At 38.2% G+C, this 19,857-nt stretch overlaps 1 protein-coding gene across 50 annotated transcripts in view; it reads left to right on the forward strand.

Annotated features, from left to right (window-relative positions):
• Positions 1 to 19,857, forward strand: part of LOC119556356 (sodium channel protein para) — a 71,895-nt gene that overhangs the window by 44,347 nt on the left and 7,691 nt on the right. For 14 of the 50 annotated variants that reach the window (XM_037868500.1, XM_037868493.1, XM_037868492.1 and 11 more), the window contains 10 exons: positions 133 to 320; positions 461 to 665; positions 3,121 to 3,302; positions 3,975 to 4,382; positions 5,462 to 5,635; positions 9,286 to 9,408; positions 10,970 to 11,092; positions 12,049 to 12,243; positions 12,824 to 13,069; positions 15,184 to 15,454. In XM_037868500.1, the coding sequence (XP_037724428.1) occupies positions 133 to 320; positions 461 to 665; positions 3,121 to 3,302; positions 3,975 to 4,382; positions 5,462 to 5,635; positions 9,286 to 9,408; positions 10,970 to 11,092; positions 12,049 to 12,243; positions 12,824 to 13,069; positions 15,184 to 15,454 (2,115 nt within the window). Of the gene's footprint in view, positions 1 to 132; positions 321 to 460; positions 705 to 3,090; positions 3,303 to 3,899; positions 4,383 to 5,461; positions 5,636 to 9,285; positions 9,409 to 10,969; positions 11,093 to 12,048; positions 12,244 to 12,823; positions 13,070 to 15,183; positions 19,853 to 19,857 lie in introns of those variants that run through there. The other 36 variants (XM_037868464.1, XM_037868463.1, XM_037868468.1 and 33 more) reach the window with 6 other exon arrangements.

Here is a 19,857-nt window from a genome sequence, read left to right on the forward strand (position 1 = left end):
TGGCTTGACACCGAACCAAAAAAAGAAAAATAACACCTATTGAAACAATGTCCAAATACCCCCGAGAAAATAAATGAAATAATACGAAGAGGATCAGGAGCGACAATAACGATTTTACTACTCCTTCGTCAGATCACAAGGACCGCTTCCCGGATGGCGACCTGCCCCGCTGGAACTTCACCGACTTTATGCACAGCTTCATGATCGTGTTCCGGGTGCTCTGTGGAGAATGGATCGAGTCCATGTGGGACTGCATGTACGTGGGCGATGTCTCGTGCATTCCCTTCTTCTTGGCCACCGTTGTCATCGGCAATCTTGTGGTGAGTAATCGAAATAATCGATATCTGCATCTAGTTATAAACGATGCAGCTGCAAAAGTGGAATACCATACACCCGCTGCTGCATCGTTTAGAAAAACCATATATCTTTCTAATGACTAATGGACGACCTTTCGTTGCAGGTACTTAACCTTTTCTTAGCCTTGCTTTTGTCCAATTTTGGCTCATCTAGCTTATCAGCGCCGACTGCCGATAACGATACGAATAAAATAGCCGAGGCCTTTAATCGAATTGGCCGATTTAAAAGTTGGGTTAAGCGTAATGTTGCTGATTGTTTCAAGTTAATACGTAACAAATTGACAAATCAAATAAGTGATCAACCATCAGGTGAGAGGACCAACCAGATCAGTTGGATTTGGAGCGAAGGTTTTTATCCACTTGTTTTTCAATTACTAAACTACTTTTAATTATATGATACTCGTAATACTCGTATATTGCCAACGATATAATTGCGTATACCGTTAACGTTAACTTCAACTCACTATTGGCCAGTAATTGAATTGCGTAATCGATCTGAAACCAATATCAGTAACTAAATCGAATACAAAAATCGAACCCAATTCGCATTCTGTAAACAATTAAAAAGAAAAATCCCCAAACTAAAAATTCGTTCTTAGCTGACAATTTGCAAATTCTCTTTAGTTAGTTTCAAGTATAACTCTCCCCCCTAGACCTAGACCTGTAACCTTTAACCTTAAACCTCGACCTCAGCCTCAGCCATTCTAACCACTCACCAGAACATGTATCTATAAAGCCAAAAGTCTCATCTTGGTATTCATGTCGATCGAGAGATTGCGATTGCTTCCATTTCTTTGGTTTATTCGTATCGGTTCCCGTTCGATTTGAACCTAAGTGTTGTTGTTCTTCAGCCGGTCACTGATCCTCTGACCTCTGACCTCAAACCTCCTCCGACTCTGACCAATCCGGCCAGCCAGCGATTGAGTCGCGCTGAGGAAACTGTGCCGTGCCGTGTCATTTCCGATCACATCATACCCAACAAACAACTAAAACAAATCGTAACCGTAACCGTAACCGTATCCGTCATAATCTTAGCATTATTTAGATAGTCTGTATTTAGCTGAACCGAAAAAAAGTAACAATATCAGTAAAACCAAAAACCAAGTATTGTACTCGTATACGTATTTTCCTTAGATACATATGTATTATTAAAGTTTCTAAACATTTTATAAACTAGTTTGATCCTCGTCGTCAATGCTGTTAGCAATTGAATATTTATAAATTTGGTTGAGTTCTTTGAATCTAGCTTAAAGTTAGTAAGCCTTGTTTTACCTCACCTTTTGATTTCGGATTTAGGTTAATGGTTTTGGTTTCACAACAACCACTCCCCCACATCCTTGTACATTTGCATTTTCAATATTCCTCGCTAGACTCGCAGCGGAGATTGATTGGCTGTGCCGAAAGAAAAGAGATTGATTTCAAAATAAATTCCCAAATGGCAAATTGAATTATGTGTCTAGCTGTCATTATCGAATCGAAAAAAAAATATGCGAAAACAGTATTAGATTCACATTGTAATATGGAATTATATAAATTGAAAGTAAAACAGTGGATTTGATCCTTCATAGTGTTATGAACTTTTCTTACTCTCGTTACTAAATTTTTTATTTGTTCGATTTACTGTCTGTGTACTAGTAATATGTATGGATTTTCGTTTAAACCTTAGCAACTCGAATCATCCGTCACCTTAAGTTTCATCCACTAGCTGCGGATCAGTTCAGAAGTGAAAGTGGAAGCGGCTTGTTCCAACTGATGCCAGCTAGTGGAAACACTTTGGTTAATTACGGCTCACCAGCTTATTCAATTAATCGATCAGTTACGTTCATTTCTCGGTATCAGTGATGCGAGAGCAGTGGAAACGCTGAGCCCGACCACTGATGCCGACTAGTGGAAACACTTTAGTTCAGTTCTCTACAGTGATGCGTCAAGCAGTGTACACTGCTTGCCCATTGATGCTGACTAGTGGAAACGCCTTAGTTACGTTTTGCTCACTAGTTTATTGAGTTCATTGATCATTTTGCGATTTGTGTTGTTCGCTGTTGTGTTGTGAGCGTTCCACCTCCTCCGTTCCCTCCCAGACACTAACATCCACCCAACCAACTTACCAACCAGCCACACGACACGAAATACGAAACAAGATCCATTCAATATGAACCACTGACACCACCACGAACCACCAAACGAACCGCGTATACGCTGATTAAATGTGTTTTGTGTTCCTTTTGTGTGTCCTTATCGATTTGATCCCAATAATAAGAATTAACCGTAATATCTATCTTCATTCTTTTCATTTATAATAACTTGTCATGATTTCCAAAACAAAAAATCAAAAATTCAAAAACAAACCCAAACTTAAATCTTATCGCATTGGCCGACGTAACGAACAACGCTTAAACCAAATCGAATCTCGACTCATCCCAAATCGACTCAAATCAATTCAAATCAAATTTTCTGAAAAAAAAAAAATCAAAATCAAATCAACCAAAACGATCGACAAACAACCAACAACAACAACAACTTTAATGCGAACGGCAACTGCTTGTATGAATTATGAATTCGTTTCGCTCTTTATGATTTCCCAACAATCGATAACCGATCAACAATCGTCATTGCCCATCCGTACAACTCAATATATATATATGCCATACCTCTGTTACGTTACATATGTATATATCGAACCGATTATGTAAACACTATCTATAAACCTATTACGATCGAATATGGGATACGAAAGGCAAAGGCGTTTGTCGTTGTATATCTGCAGAGCATGGTGACAACGAACTGGAGCTGGGGCACGACGAGATCCTCGCCGATGGCCTGATCAAGAAGGGAATCAAGGAGCAGACGCAACTGGAGGTGGCCATCGGGGATGGCATGGAGTTCACGATACACGGCGACATGAAGAACAACAAGCCGAAGAAATCCAAATATCTAAATAACGCAACGGTAAATACAATCCATTCCAATGCGGATCGCAAGCAATCGAATTGAAACTTGAACTTTAACCTGAACCTGGAGCTTGAGTTTGGCTGCCATTTTGATAGTCGAGCTCAAGTTCCCGATACATTCTCGTATGTATTGATTTGTGATATCCCAAACCCGATTCCACACCCTCCATACTATATGTATAACTACAACTACTACCGCTACTACTCCTCTTAAATACTTTGTTATTATATAGAATATTTTCGTAACGACAAGAAATTGATTTACATAATTTGTTCGTTTCTCTTTTTCGTTCATTAAATTGTCACTTTTTTTCTTATAACATATAACTGTCTATATGTGTACTGTTATGTGTGTGTATTCCACCACCCAACCAATGAAAAAAAAAAATACCGAATTTACCAAAACAAAAATGATAAAAACTCAACCAACCAAACCAACCAACTGAACCCAACCAACTGAAAAACAAAAACTGAAACACATGAACTGAAATCTTGCTAAAAACAAAATCAAAAACAAAAAAAAAAACAAAAAAATATATACCGATATATATAAATATAAATATATATATGTATAACTATAACTATAACTATACAGATGATTGGCAACTCAATTAACCACCAAGACAATAGACTGGAACACGAGCTAAACCATAGAGGTTTGTCCTTACAGGACGACGACACTGCCAGCATTAACTCATATGGTAGCCATAAGAATCGACCATTCAAGGACGAGAGCCACAAGGGCAGCGCCGAGACGATGGAGGGCGAGGAGAAGCGCGACGCCAGCAAGGAGGATTTAGGTCTCGACGAGGAACTGGACGAGGAGGGCGAATGCGAGGAGGGCCCGCTCGACGGTGATATCATTATTCATGCACACGACGAGGATATACTCGATGAATATCCAGCTGATTGCTGCCCCGATTCGTACTATAAGAAATTTCCGATCTTAGCCGGTGACGATGACTCGCCGTTCTGGCAAGGATGGGGCAATTTACGACTGAAAACTTTTCAATTAATTGAAAATAAATATTTTGAAACAGCTGTTATCACTATGATTTTAATGAGTAGCTTAGCTTTGGTAAGTCAACTACAAAATTAAATTAAATTAAATTTATCAAAAAAAAAAAAAAAAAAAAAACTTAAAAACTATAATTCAAAAGACTCTAAACCAGACTCGAGACTATTGTTTGCCATTTAGATTGTTGCAAATTTGTGTCATTTGCTTTTTTACGTGCTAAAAACGCAAATCGTAGCTTGCAACAGATCACTAAATTAATCAATTTAATTCAAAAATCGAACAAAATCAACCATTCAAAATAAGCAAAAGAATTGAAAATGTAGTTATCAAGCCATGCTTAAACTTTACCAAAGTTGATTGCTTCATTCAACCCCCACCCGACCCACTTTTCAGTTCGATCCCAGACTCTACCCAGTATAGCATAGCTTAGCGTAGACATTCTCCGATTGGATCAGAGTTTTATTTCGATTAACCCAAGCCGATGGCAATGCTTGCTTTGCGTTTAGATACAAAGCTCCTCAAGCCTTCCCATCGACCTTAACCACCTTGAAAATTCAATATTATACCCCAGTATGTTGAAACGAGAGAATATGATTTCCAAGTAGCTTAAATAGGTTTGCCTCTTATGCCTAGGCACATTCCTGTCAAACGGCTTGTGTCTCCGCGTAAGCTCGCAAACTTGAGTCAGGCATCTCTGCTTGACTTTCTAGTAGATCGATTAGCGTTAGCCCTAGATGTTTACTTAGACATTCGATAGAGAACTAGACGTAGACGCTTTGTGCGTATCATTTCAAGAATTTTGTCTTCAATTTCTTTGAAAATTTTTCTTTAATTGCGTTTGACTTTAATTTGTCCGCCCAAGAAGAAGATCAGAAAAAAAAGAAGGAGAAGCCGACTGTTGTACAGCAGTACAGCAATGCTTTTACTACCATTTTAATATTCATTAATGTTATATAGCTTCTTATACTGCTTCTAGATAATTGTTATACTCGTACCCGTCTAATGTTACCTCATACTCTCCTAACCACTCTATAACGTCAATGTAAATGTCCATGTGTTTCTTCTATGAATACGCAACACCAACGAAACAACTAAACAACGAATCAACGAAACCGCAATCCTTCTTCGAACCGGAACAGGCATTAGAAGATGTACATCTGCCACAAAGACCCATACTGCAGGATATTTTATACTATATGGACAGAATATTTACGGTTATATTCTTCTTGGAAATGTTAATCAAGTGGTTGGCGCTCGGCTTCAAAGTGTACTTCACCAACGCGTGGTGTTGGCTCGATTTCGTGATTGTCATGGTAAGTCAACCGGTTACCCAAGTAGATCGCTCCCCATTCTGCTTTCGGACCTCTCTATTTTGTTTGCCGAACTTATCTGAACGTGAAAAACTCAACCTAAACCACAAACCTATCTCAAGACTGAACCTGGACCGAAATGAATTGAATTGAAATTACTCGAAGACAATTTAAGACTTTTCAGTTATGCCCTATCCCAGCCAACCCCCTTTCACTGTGTGCTGCTTAGGACAGTGCGACAGTCTTCTTGAGAAACCAGCTCTCCCCGACTCTGTATCTAAACTGTATATTGAGAACCTTTGTATGATAAACCAATGAGCCAATGAATAGTAAACAGTAAAGAGTAAAAAATTTGTTTAATAACCATAGGTTAGATTAGTTATTCACCATAGCTTAGAACGATAAGTGCCTAGACCATAGACCATAGACCATCCCTATAGACATACTTAGCTTATCCAACTTTGAGTTTCGTTTTGAGTTACCCGCCAATCTAAATCGCCCATCTAGCTGTCGCTAATTAATTTGGCCGCGGTCTGGTCCGGGGCCGACGATGTGCCCGCCTTTCGCTCGATGCGAACTCTGCGCGCCCTGCGACCTCTGCGGGCCGTTTCGCGCTGGGAGGGCATGAAAGTAAGTAGCGTCCACCACAGCCTCTCTCTCTATCTCTCTCTGTCTTTATTTCCATCTCTGTCTGTGTCTTTCTCGCTCTCTCTTTCGATCTTTCTCCTCGATCGCAGTCAAACCTTCTATCTATGTTTCTCTCTGTGTAGCTTTCCCTCATTCGCATTCTCTGTTGTCTTTATGTGTGTGTGTGTGCGAGTGAGTGTGTGTGTGTATGTGTACCAAGTAACTTAATAATACTATGCGATAACTATAAATCCGTTAAATGTTGTGGCTTCACTAACAAACTAACTTCTCCTTTGAAGCTCTTTAAACTCCAATGCTATAAAAAAAAGTGTTATACTGCATTCTTCAGCTGGTTGTATACGGTGCAGCGGCTTAAATGAGATTGTATTTTTCACAAGTCTTATTATACACCGTCTACGACCACCTATGTAAAGATTTGAAGGACCAACAGCAATCGCAAAATTCGTTGGCAAAGCGCTTAATTCCCTACCGAAAACTGTTATACACACACAAAACACATATCCGAGCAATGTTATTAATCACCGTCTTTTAAATTGTTGTGTTCTAATCATATATTGATATTTAAGCCATTCATGTGCGTGTGTATCTATGGGTGTACGTGGTTTTCTTTCGCTCAATATGTGTGTGTTATACGCTACTATCCATCCAAGCCGAATCGCTCACATTGCGCCGAGGGCAGCGCCATGCTAAGTGTTATACCGGCCAGTTCTGTAAATTTTCTGCTGCCTGTTAATGTTGATGTATTTACTCCTACATATGTATGTATGTCCCTATCAACCTTATAAATATATATATCTATATCAATGTCCCTATCTACTCATACTGTTGCCTAAATGTAATGTAAAGTTAAAGTAAAGTATTTAAACCAATCAGCTCTAATACAATAACAATATATTCAAGAAGCTTTGTAGGCATTGTATTTCATTGCTGCCGTCGCGTGCTTCAGCTTAGTTGCGTAATTAATATAACATGAGCGTAATCATATTTATATAGTATATTCAAGTATTTTAGGACCATTGATCGAGACATACCTAGGTCAGTCATAGCTTTTAAATTGTACTATATACTCGTACGTATTTGTAATATCATTAATTATAACTAAGAACAATACATGCAATACAATTGGCCAGCCGACGTAGCTGTTATACGGATATATAAAGAGTATTATTACTTGTGTATTAGTAGTTTGGTTCAATAACTAGCAATAGCTTAGCTATTGGTAGAGATACCCAGCCCTTAACCCCCTGAACCCCCAGATATCCACCCATGTACAAGTCCGAACCACTAGATCATTTTGATTGTCTTAGACAGGTAGTCCTAGATACCCCATCTCCGAAGCCACGTCCACATGAACACAAAGAATATGAACAGGAACTGGACCCCTTCCCTCGCCACGACCCCCAACTTAGCGGCACCAAACTATATTCATCTGTATATGAACAGGTGGTATGTACATACTTAATGTATATCCCCATAATTGTTGCAAGCGTACTGCGCAAAAGGGCCACAACTGCACTGAATTGTACAAACAAGAAGTAAAACAGTATAATATCCAAGAACTTCGCGACGCTCAGTCGTTAGTGTATAGATATCGATATCGTTTACTCGTATATGTATATATACTGTATATTCAACCACAAATCAGTACAATCAGAACAACCAGAAGTCGAGCATTCGACAAATCGCTCATACGCAGTGGTGGCAGTGTTTTACTTACAACAAACGACGCTCTAGTCGCGTCCCGTCTCACACCAAATGATGTCGCTTGGTCTGGGCTAACTTAACTGAGCTCTTATCGGGGGCTAGACCCCACCCAACCCCCAAAATACAGTCAGTCCAGTGAAAACTGGGATCCACAATACCCAATCGAGTCCGGCAGCAAAGTTTGAGCAAAAATGTGTCAACATAGAGACAGATCAAGACAGAAAACCAAAAGCCGAAAGCCATTTTCAATGAGAACCTAGTGATGAGGTCGCACGACTGCACAATGGACCCATCGAGGTCCCTGCATACGCCCCGACCAACATCCGATCCCCCTCCCAACGCCACGAAGTAAAGTCTGTAAATATTAGAAGAATCTGCCGAATCACGGAACATCCATCTATTCAATCTTTCGTCTCGTTTTGTCCACGGCGTATGCATGCCGAATTCGTCCATTGTGGAGTGTGGTGCGGCTGGTGGTGCAAATGATCGTTGTAGGAAACTATCGATTTAGACAAAGCTAGCTTAGATCCCAAAGCCATCTCTCTCTCTCTGTGGATGTTTCGTCCTTCCCAAATGTGCTAAATATCGAAAAGGACCTACCCGATTTCAGTACTCCGTATTCGTCCCAAACAACACACACAAAACTCTCGTCTCTCTTTCTCTCTCTCTCATCCGGATCAGTAATCGTATCCCTAGCCTTGGATTGAACCGAAACTACTTCCAAATACACATCGAACCAACCCAAAAACCAATCGAAATAAACCGAACCCACAGTAATCTACATATACGTACTTTATATGCATATGTGTTAACCTTTTTTGTGTGTATGTGTCTACGTCTATAAGTGTTACCATATATGTATTTGCCAGAAGACCTATATCTATCTATATATACTCGTACAAACTATATAACTTATCAACTATCGTACTACCCTAGGCTATTGATTAAGAACTTGTTTTGTCTAAGTCAGAACAGCGCATTGGTAATATGCAAGTAAGTTCTTCGAACCCATAGGGCCCCGCCACGACCCGCCCCGCCCCATTTCCATGCCCCTTTTTGTCGAGCAGCAGCTGCAACAACAACAACTACGGCGCGGATTAAACTCTTTAAAGCTTATTTTTGTTAGACAGACAGAACTAAAACCAAAATACCAAGAACCTTAAACCTGATACCAAACCGAACAAAGAACCAAAAACAATTCACACCGAAAAGAATGAATACACTTTTGCTTTATTTACAAAGATCTCTGTATGCAACTAAATATGTTAAACTTGGCACTATTCGAACTATATCGAAACTAGGTATCGCTTATCAACTTCGTTGCTTCACTTGTTGGAGCTGGTGGTATTCAAGCCTTCAAGACTATGCGAACGTTAAGAGCACTGAGACCACTACGTGCCATGTCCCGTATGCAGGGCATGAGGGTACGTACTTTCCATACATACTCGTAACAACCCTTTACCAAAACCAAAATCAAATAAAAACCAATTACCACAACAAAAAACCAACAAACAAACAACTTCATCAATCAGTATCAGTATCAATATCAGTATCAGTATCAGCATATCGTAAATCGTATATCAATCCTGCTAAATGCGCCAAATCTCATCATAACTAATACTGGCGACTCATTTCGTTCAAACTAACAGCAACCGATCCGAATTGTGTATCTAGAGAAATTAAAACGTAGCTTTACACAGTTAACTATTTGGATTGATGGACTCATACCATGATTATCTATCTGCATCAGTGCAGCAGTTAATTTAATTTGTTGCATCCGTAATCCGTAATCTGTAAGACATAAACCATAAACCGTAATTGATTGACTGATTAGATGCTACTTACCCAATTACTTACTCTCAAAACTCTCTCTCACCGATCAGTCGAACACAAAAAACACACTCCAAGTACTAGAGTTAATCTTAGCTATCGTTAACCGTTATTCTTATACTTATCCGTATCGTTATTTATACTCTTACACAAGTTGCGTCTTGCTCGCTCTCTTTTTCGCTCTCGCTCGCTCGCTCGCTCTTTCTCTCTCTCTGTCTCTCTCTCTATTTTTGTCTTACTATCCACATCTTTTATTGATCGTCCGCTCGGCTCACTCTAAAAACAATTGGCTCATCCAAACATAACCAACTACGAAATTCGCTTAACTAGCTTCAATCGACATTCAGTCGAGTCTTTTTGCCTGCCCTGTATTGTAGAAACCGATCGAACTTAAAGCTAGAATTATCATCGTCTTATGTACCTACACCACTTTTGATTCTACTCGTACTTATCCCATCCCATCTAGTCCGAATTCCAATCGGAGTCACGTACTTAGTCTCTAGTTTAAGTTAACTCTTAGCTAAATTTGCTGTATTTATATATTTAACTACTTCAATTTGATCATGTGCTTGCTTGTTCTCCAAAAAAAAACTGTTATGCAGTTGCCTGTTGTGCCTAACCGTTATACATGTAGTGTTGTAAAGTGAACTGCTGCTTTGCCTTGGCTCAGTGTTGAGAAACGCACGCTGCCAGCAAGTAGTGTTAAACAACACCAAATCTCCATTTGCACATACACTCGCTTTTACCTCATAAAACTCAAACATAATAGCCATCTAAACAGCAATCACATTCATTCACAATACAACCATATACACGCAATAACACACCTTTGTACATCCCCATCTATTTATAAGTCTGATACTAACTTAGTGTATACTGATAAATATATATATATTCCCAACTGACTGAATAACTCTCTGCATTTATTGTATTATATTCTATCCCCTCTCCCCCGCCCTCGCCTCGCCTTGCCTCGCATCACCCATACACCCATGTATCCCAACTACTACAACAACTTACCAAACCATCGATAACTCAACTCCCAATCATCATCGACGTTGCCAACGACGACCCAATCGGTTAACGATCGATTGATCGATCAATCCACGAAATCTGAAACGAACGACTACAAAAAAAAAACCAAACCAAATTCAGGTCGTCGTTAATGCGCTGGTACAAGCTATACCGTCCATCTTCAATGTGCTATTGGTGTGTCTAATATTTTGGCTAATTTTTGCCATAATGGGTGTACAGCTTTTTGCTGGAAAATATTTTAAGGTACGTGCAAAATGTTTCAAACTAAAACCTGAACCAAAACCAGAAACCAAGCCAAAACCAAAAACCGAAACATAATCAAAACAGGCCAAATATCGGAGGTAAAATGAATACAAGTCACCGGCTTGTGCTCCTTTCGCTTTCCAACGGCTAAAATTGAATAAAGAATTCCAATTCCGAGCAGCATTCCATAATTAGCAATAATCAAATCAGTCGAATCGAATCAAATCAGTCTTGAAAGAAATGCGTATCTTTGCATCTATTTTTCGTAAATAGTTGAGTTTTAAACACGATTCAAAACGCTAGGTCCAGAAGGAACGAGCCAAGGCTTTGTCCAAATACAAATGACAAATCCTTGCGGACTGTACATAAAATCAGAATCCATTCAAACGCAAGTCCTGAGCAAGAACCAGAATCGGAATCAAAATCAAAATCAGATGAATCAGAGTCCGATTCAGCTTGGGCATGCTTATCGAACGTTATATAACTATACGAGTATGCGACCTTGCGAAAGTTGCTGCACTAAAAACGTTTCTTAGAACACTCCTTAGTAATAGCCTTAGTCAGTACATTGCCTTTTGCACTGGAAATTGAAAAAGAGCAAAACATAAACTATCCAATCTATTTAAATATAATCAAATATAAACTAATCCAATTCAATTGATGCCGAGCTTTTTAAAATATCGTTTAGTCAAGAGGCCAAGCTAATTAACTGCTCAAACACTAACACACCCACAGAACCACTGACACTATTAAAACTTAGTTAGCATCTATGTATAGCTGTTTCCTTATGTAACCTGCCCCGCCCATATATATATCTATTACTATATCTATCTGTATGTGAAATCCCGCATAACTGAAATACATTTTTCCGAAATCAACTCGATAAACAAAACCAAACCCATCGACGCCAACCACCGATGACCCCCGAATCGATAACCACGATCGATAACCAACAGTGCGAGGACATGAACGGCACGAAGCTCAGCCACGAGATCATACCAAATCGCAATGCCTGCGAGAGCGAGAACTACACGTGGGTGAATTCAGCAATGAATTTCGATCATGTAGGTAACGCGTATCTGTGCCTTTTCCAAGTGGCCACCTTCAAAGGCTGGATACAAATCATGAACGATGCTATCGATTCACGAGAGGTAATGTACAACCCTTACAATCCACATCACTCCAAACACCCAAATCAGACTGCATTTATGTTTGCCAATGCGCTTTGCCAACCACAAAAACAAGTAAAAAGTCTATAATTCAACACGCCAAATAGAGCAGAAAACCGCTATGACAAAGCTATGTTGCAAACGAATAGTTAGTTTATCCATACATACTGTAAATGTAAAGAAAATGTCTATAATCTATACCTAAGTCCAGTCTATGATACTTTTTATTAATCAACCAATTTTATCTATAACTTTTTCTCTTTTTTATATATGATCAACAAATCTACAACTACAACAACACTCAACACTTAAAAACAACTACAAACAACAACAAATACGGTCACACCCATCCAAAAAAACTCTGGCCACACCCACAACAACAACAACACGAGCAACACTAAAAATGATCCATTCACCAAAAAAAAATCGAAACTAAATGAAATGAAACCCGAAACTGAAACCAATGATGCCATACTACAAAATTTCCCCGCAAAATACTAAATTCAACAACGATGCCTGCTGCTATCGATCGATATCGAACTGGCCAAACAATCGATAACAGGTGGACAAGCAACCAATTCGTGAAACGAACATCTACATGTATTTATATTTCGTATTCTTCATCATATTTGGATCATTTTTCACACTCAATCTGTTCATTGGTGTTATCATTGATAATTTTAATGAGCAAAAGAAAAAAGCAGGTGGATCATTAGAAATGTTCATGACAGAAGATCAGAAAAAGTACTATAATGCTATGAAAAAGATGGGCTCTAAAAAACCATTAAAAGCCATTCCAAGACCAAGGGTAAGACAACAACAAAATACAAAAAATAAACATAATTAAGAAAACCAAAAACCTAAAATCAATAAATAAAGTATAACAACAATAAAACTACAAAAAACGTAAATCAATATAACATGATAAGAATAAGAAATTAATGACAAATAATATACAAAAACTAAATCAAAAATCTCTAAAGAGGGGACATCAAAGCCTATTGTACGAACTACAAGTAGTACAAATTATCCAAGTAAAATACTTGCCAAGTTCTCAAACTTTCCCTTTTTAACCGATTTCAATTTATTTGATGCCCCATGAGCGAAATCTACAAACGCATTTAATCTATTAACCTATAAGAAATATGACTTAGACATATAAACTTAACAAATGAAAGTTAGGGAAATAAGAGAAACAAGCTTTTGATCTCGTAATCTGTGCCAATCGTATCAATATTGTATATATAACATTTTGCATATATGATAAACTTTTTTCTATGTTAACTTCTATTAAAGAAACACCGAACTGTGCTACTGAATCAGACTGTTATACCAGACTTATAAACTCAAATAAAAATCGATATATTTGACCGGCCCTTTGGCCCTTAAACAAAATATGAAGATTCGACTAATATTCAAAGAATTAGTACGAAACTGCTATACGGACTCGAACTTCGACTAAAACCCTTGCAATCCGTTGAGTATATTTATGTTCCAAACACATATCTACGTACGCGCATATGTATGTATGTATGTGAAAGGCCCTGTTCTCTAGCAATATTTTGTCAAGTTAATTGATAGATCTTTGAAACAAGAAAAACAACATGAGAAACATTACGAAAACGAAAAGAACAAGAAGATGAAGGCAGCGCACCAAGTCGAGTCTCTGGAATGGCTGCCGTGGTGCGAGAGAGAGACAACGCCACTGTTGCCATTGAGCGACTCCTGCGTGCGACTGCGAGTGCGAGTGCGACGACGATATGGTCGCATTAAACCGTTTTCTTTTCTACTCTAATACTTAATTTCCACTAGCTGTATTTAAGTATTGTGTCCGTTTGGTTCGTCTGTACTTAAACATTTTTATGTCTGCCATTTATCAGCTGGACCTTCGTTCTATCAAATTTAAAATTCCAAAAGCAAAGCAAAACTACAATCTATCTATATATGTATATACCTAACTATGATACCCCACTCGCAACACTTCTAACTTAGATATGGCAACCAATGCATGTTTCTTTACTACTCTCGTACAACTACTACTCCTTATCTGGATGTGTACATATCATACATCTTGGCACGTCTCTCTTTAATCTCTACTCTACTCTACTCTGGGCATGTTTAGTGATAGTCACAGAACGATAACCGATAACTAAAATCAAAACTATATCGATAGCAAAATCAAAATAGAACTACCAGAAATTAGAAGTGCGAGGCAACGGCTAGCGTCTGGCATGCTGACGTAGAAAAGAGACGGACTGACTGCACGTTTTCAAACCGAATGATCTCACTCCCTCTCTCTCTCTATTCATAGCTCCGTAAATGTATCCGTCTCTGTCTCGTGGTATGTCGCCAAAGATTCGTGTAGTGCTCTGTTATATAGCCTTAACTTAACCGTTAACCGATAAACCTTAACCGATGCAATGAATGAGTGTTTTATAGCACACTGAGTCACTGTCTAACAATGTTACCCAACTGTTTTACTTTTATACGCCTACTCTGTACGTCTGCAGGTGCGCGAGAACGGGAAAGACCCTCCACAGAACATCACATCATGGAAAAAAGTTTGCAATTGGCACAGATCTACAAACGTTATGTAATACAGACAAGAATCAACCTCAAATCAAGAACAAAGCTAACAATAAGATAAACCCCTATAAAATAAAAAAAATTGAAACTAACTGAATAACACTTATAAAGCGATCAACTGAGCTGATAACTCTTATCCCATACATAACTAATAAGAAAATGCGACGTATTTAACCAGATGTACTTATACAAAACTCTTCTATTCCTTTTCTCTCTTCTCTCCAATGTGTTTTGTCGGTGTCCAACGATTGATTACGTTTTATGTTTTTACCTTTCCGTATTATTTCCCTTTTGATTTTAATGTTGATCTTTGGTTGACTTCTTTTAACATTCCAGTGGCGACCACAAGCAATAGTCTTTGAAATAGTAACCGATAAGAAATTCGATATAATCATTATGTTATTCATTGGTCTGAACATGTTCACCATGACCCTCGACCGTTACGATGCGTCGGACACGTACAACTCGGTCCTAGACTATCTCAATGCGATATTCGTAGTTATTTTCAGTTCCGAATGTCTATTAAAAATATTCGCTTTACGATATCACTATTTTATTGAGCCATGGAATTTATTTGATGTAGTAGTTGTCATTTTATCCATCTTAGGTAAGTAAAACCGAAAATCAATTTCCAAATTAACCCCACCAACCAATACCCAACCGCCAAACCAAATAGCCAAAGTATGCAAATCGACCCCGAGCTCTAAAGCAAATAAGCAAACACTTTTTGAATTCAGGATCATTACTGTGATCCTCGAGTCGTAAACTCCCCTCTCTCCCCACTCTCTCTATCTATATGCATATATTTGATGTAAAAACCAGTCTGTTTCTGCAACAGTACGCTCCTCTCTCTTTAAGTATTATCCTTTCCAATAATTGTTGCTAATTTGCTGTCGTATAGGTAATGCGTAATTTCATTGTTCGATGTTGATTCGTATTGAAATCCCCCATTCCCAGCAAATGAAATTAGCAATGTATCAATCCCCTCCCAACCGATTTGTTGTGTATAAAAATTGTTGTATCGCGAGTGCTCATATTGCGATGTGGATCCAACTGTTATACTTGTATTTATGACAGGATCACAATCACTATATGAGCAGCTCAATGTTGTTGTGCTTAACGTATTCCAAGTTATGTTTTTGTTTTCGCTTTCGAACCGCTTGCCATTTGCATAATTAGCTGAAGATGTAATAATTATTTTTTTAAAAAGTGATATAAATCTGTTATATCCAAAGCTTTTATATGTTTCAATTCTGTTCAACATATCCGTAAATTTGTTTACAAAAATAATGCTAAGTTATTCAAATCTTATTAAATAAAGCTATAAGACTGTGATACTATATAGGCTGTGTTTTTTCAAATCTTTTAAAGTAAAGGCTTTATGCTGTTATACAAACTGTATATTTTTGTGTTAATTAATACGGCTTAACATCAAAAAATATGACATATAAAGAAGTAATGTTTTAAAATGTTTACTAATATTCTGCAATCAATTGTGCTTTATTGCTATACAGAACTCCAGCTAAAATTGCAAATGTGCAATCTATTAATTAATGTGATTACTATTTAAAATGTTGTTGTTGTTATTGGCAAATTTGTATGTAAAATAAGTAAATCGATGTTACATTTTTATTTTAGCCTAAGTTGAAAAGTAAACGTACTACGTTGCCATATTGGTGTTGATTTAGTTGTATTTTCCAAGTAATTGTTGTCGTTCGTAGTTGGCGTTAAATTCGATATATTTGTATTTGACCATAAACTTGATATATTTTTCGTTGTCAATCAAATATTAATACTAACTATTGGCAGATTTCAAATGAAGTTTGTCGAAAAGAAGTTATATTTTATTCAGCTTTATTTTTTACTATTTTATTTAATCTTGAACTACAATTAAAAGACCGAAAAATTGCGCATACGTAAGCACAAAAGAGAACGAACAAATGGAAGAGCTGAGGCGAGATATTTCCCACCACTCAAAATATGCGGAATTATATTCTGAAACTCAAGTACGAATTGGCTTTTGGATACAACCAGAAACGAGAACTATAAACTCTACAAAAGATGGCTTAAAATATGCTTTACTACATTGACCAAAGCAACAGAGAGAATCCTTTTTGGTGCCGAGTGCGTTGAAAAGGATACTTTCCACCATTCTGTTGCTGTCGAAGGTGTTGTCCCGATTCGAAATGCGCCCAAAAAAATATTTTGTCTAGCGAAAGACCCCGAAACCCTCAAACCCCCACCCCGAAGACCTTAACCTCAACCTTAATCCAACTCCAAGCCAGAACCGAACCAAAACCAGTAACCAAGATAACCCCCAAAAAAAAAAAAACGGAACTTAAACAAACCGATCGTATTGTGTTTTTTCCATACATGTACAAGTTTTTCTTTTCACTTTTGATATAACTATAGTTTGTGCGAGAGAAGCTTCAAGTAAACCTTTACTATTTAAGAGCTGCGAAACTTAAATGTTGCTTACGCTTCCTTTATCTCATACGTATCTATATATATGTTTACTACTCGCAAGAGATTCACGCGCCCCAACTTGTTTTCAAGCGCACTTTCCAAGAACCAAACAAAAAAACGAATCTTTAATGCTTTAAATTTTTTCGAACGCTCCAAAGTATGCTTCCTTATTTGGCTTCGATGTTGCGACAGACGCAAAGTGATATCCTCATAGACGAATATATTAATACACGCTTAAGGCAAACGAAAACAATCCACAAAAAAAGAAATAAAACAAAAAAAAAAGAAAAGAAAACGACGACTGAGCTTTTGTAAATGCAAATTCTTTAAATAACAAAATAACATGAATAACAATAAAAAAATCAATAAAAAAAAGCAATTGCTAATACACTCTCTCACACACACACCCACACACACACACAGAACTACACTCTTGAACACGTTAAATGGCTTGCACAAAAAACGCATAACAAAATATTAAACGAAACGAAATGAAAGTTAAAATCAAGATAAACTCAATCACACAAGATTCATTCAGAGTTAGGTGTCAATGGGCATTCCACAAGCATTCCACTCTGTGCGATTGTCGGTTGCATAACTCTGTAAGCTACTGCATATGGTATCCAGACCGAAAACCAACTGGGGATCCCGTTCTCACAAAGGGATCCGCCAGCGATCAGAGCCAGGTGCTCTGAGGGCGGGGCCCCAGCCAGGACAACGGCCATGCGGACTGTCTTAGCGTGCAGATCCTGCAAGGCCGTTGAACTGGATCGGACCGGACCCAACGGCAATTCAATCCAAACCAACCCAGCCCGAATCGAACCGAATCGTATCGTATCACACCGATCCCCAGAAACCCGTTCCGAGCCCCGTTGATAGTGTGTTTAGTGCGCCCATGCCGGTGGGTTCCGCCCATAATCAGGCCCACAATCTCTGTTCATTTTCAAAGATCTACTTTGAAAATCTAAAATTTAACCAAATCGATGGATATACCGTAGCAATAGCCTGAATCTTCTTAATGGTTTTGGTCCAATCTACGATGGAGATTATGTACTTTACTATGAACGTAGTAAAAAGCATACAACTTTGTATATTCTATAGACGAGTACCCCTCCAATGGTTCCCAAGCCATTCCCTAGTGCGGGACTTTACCCCACCCAAATATCCTACCATTTTTTTTTTATCTACAACTCTTTGTACCTAGTTATAAGAAGCTTCCACCTTACTACTCTAATTTTTGTGTTCTTTCAAGTTCTTAATCCTTTTTCGAGATCGCTGTAATTTCGCTCTCAGCTCAAAATTTCAAAAGTCCTGCAAATAGTTCGTTCGACCACGCCACCGCCCTTCCAACGCCCTTTCGTCATTGTTAGAGCCATCAAACGAGTTATAACAAAATTAGAACCAATGAACATTTTGATTAGCAGGGCAGCGAACGAACTTTGCAGTGTATAGTATTTGGCACATATAAAATATGCTGCGGATTATCGCTAAAGAAAACGTAACCACGCATTCAAAAAAAAAAAAAAAAAAAAAAAAGAAACTTTTTATATATATTGATAACGGTTTCCGATATACTAATTTCGGGCTCCAAGATTTTGTTTTGATGCTACTTTTGCTGTCGCTGCTTAAACCAACGCCAAAGATCGCCTGCTCCTGCGCCAGCTGCTCGCAAACAGCCAAAGGATATCGACTGCTTAACCTGTTAACCGTTTACTGTTAACTGTTCAGCGTTTACTGTTTACTCTAACCTTAAAGTCTTTAGTTTTTAATATTTTTTATTTCATTTTTGATCTTTTTTTATCTATATCTCTCTCTTTCTCTCTCTGTTTTGGTTTTTGCGCAGCAAAATCTCTAATTTGATCTAGGCCAGCTGTAAAAACCATTTGTGTTAACCAGAGTTTAAAAAACTGTCTGAATTTTCCTATTGAAAAGTTCCAAAAGTCACTCAAGACTGTCACTTTTGCCACTTCGGATAAAGCATTTTAAACACTGGTGTTAACTGTACTGCTAATCTGTATACGTAACCACTAACTGTATTTTGACTGTATATGTTATAAATGTAACTGTAATTTAATTGTACTTTCTTCGCTCCACGACGATTGACATTGCTCTTCGATTGATCGATTGCCCTGTTTTTATTGTGTATTTTTGTTCCGCCTGTTTATGTTTTGTGTCAACTGTACCCAAGAGTAACTTTTGTCCAAACTGTACATATAAGTTTTGCGTTTGTTAATGTACCCTTAACCCGTAACCCTTATCCCAACTATATGTGTGTGCGTATCTGTTTGTACATTGTTTACTGTCGTTGGAGAAAATGGAGGAGCGGAGTGTGCCGACAACCTAATGCTTTCCATATTTCAGCTATGTCAAGTGTTTATGTCTTGAGCTCCCGGAGCTTTAGTCACCAGCTTAAAGAAACCCCGTCCACAATGTCCCCCCAAATTCCCAACCAAGATCCACGAATCCCGCCCCCGATTCTATGTACCAACTCAACTGATTTATCTTGATAAACTCAATCCCCAATCCGCTGCCAAATGTTTGCCG

The sequence above is a fragment of the Drosophila subpulchrella genome, chromosome X (genome assembly GCF_014743375.2).
Source record: "Drosophila subpulchrella strain 33 F10 #4 breed RU33 chromosome X, RU_Dsub_v1.1 Primary Assembly, whole genome shotgun sequence".
Classification (NCBI taxonomy): domain Eukaryota; kingdom Metazoa; phylum Arthropoda; class Insecta; order Diptera; family Drosophilidae; genus Drosophila; species Drosophila subpulchrella.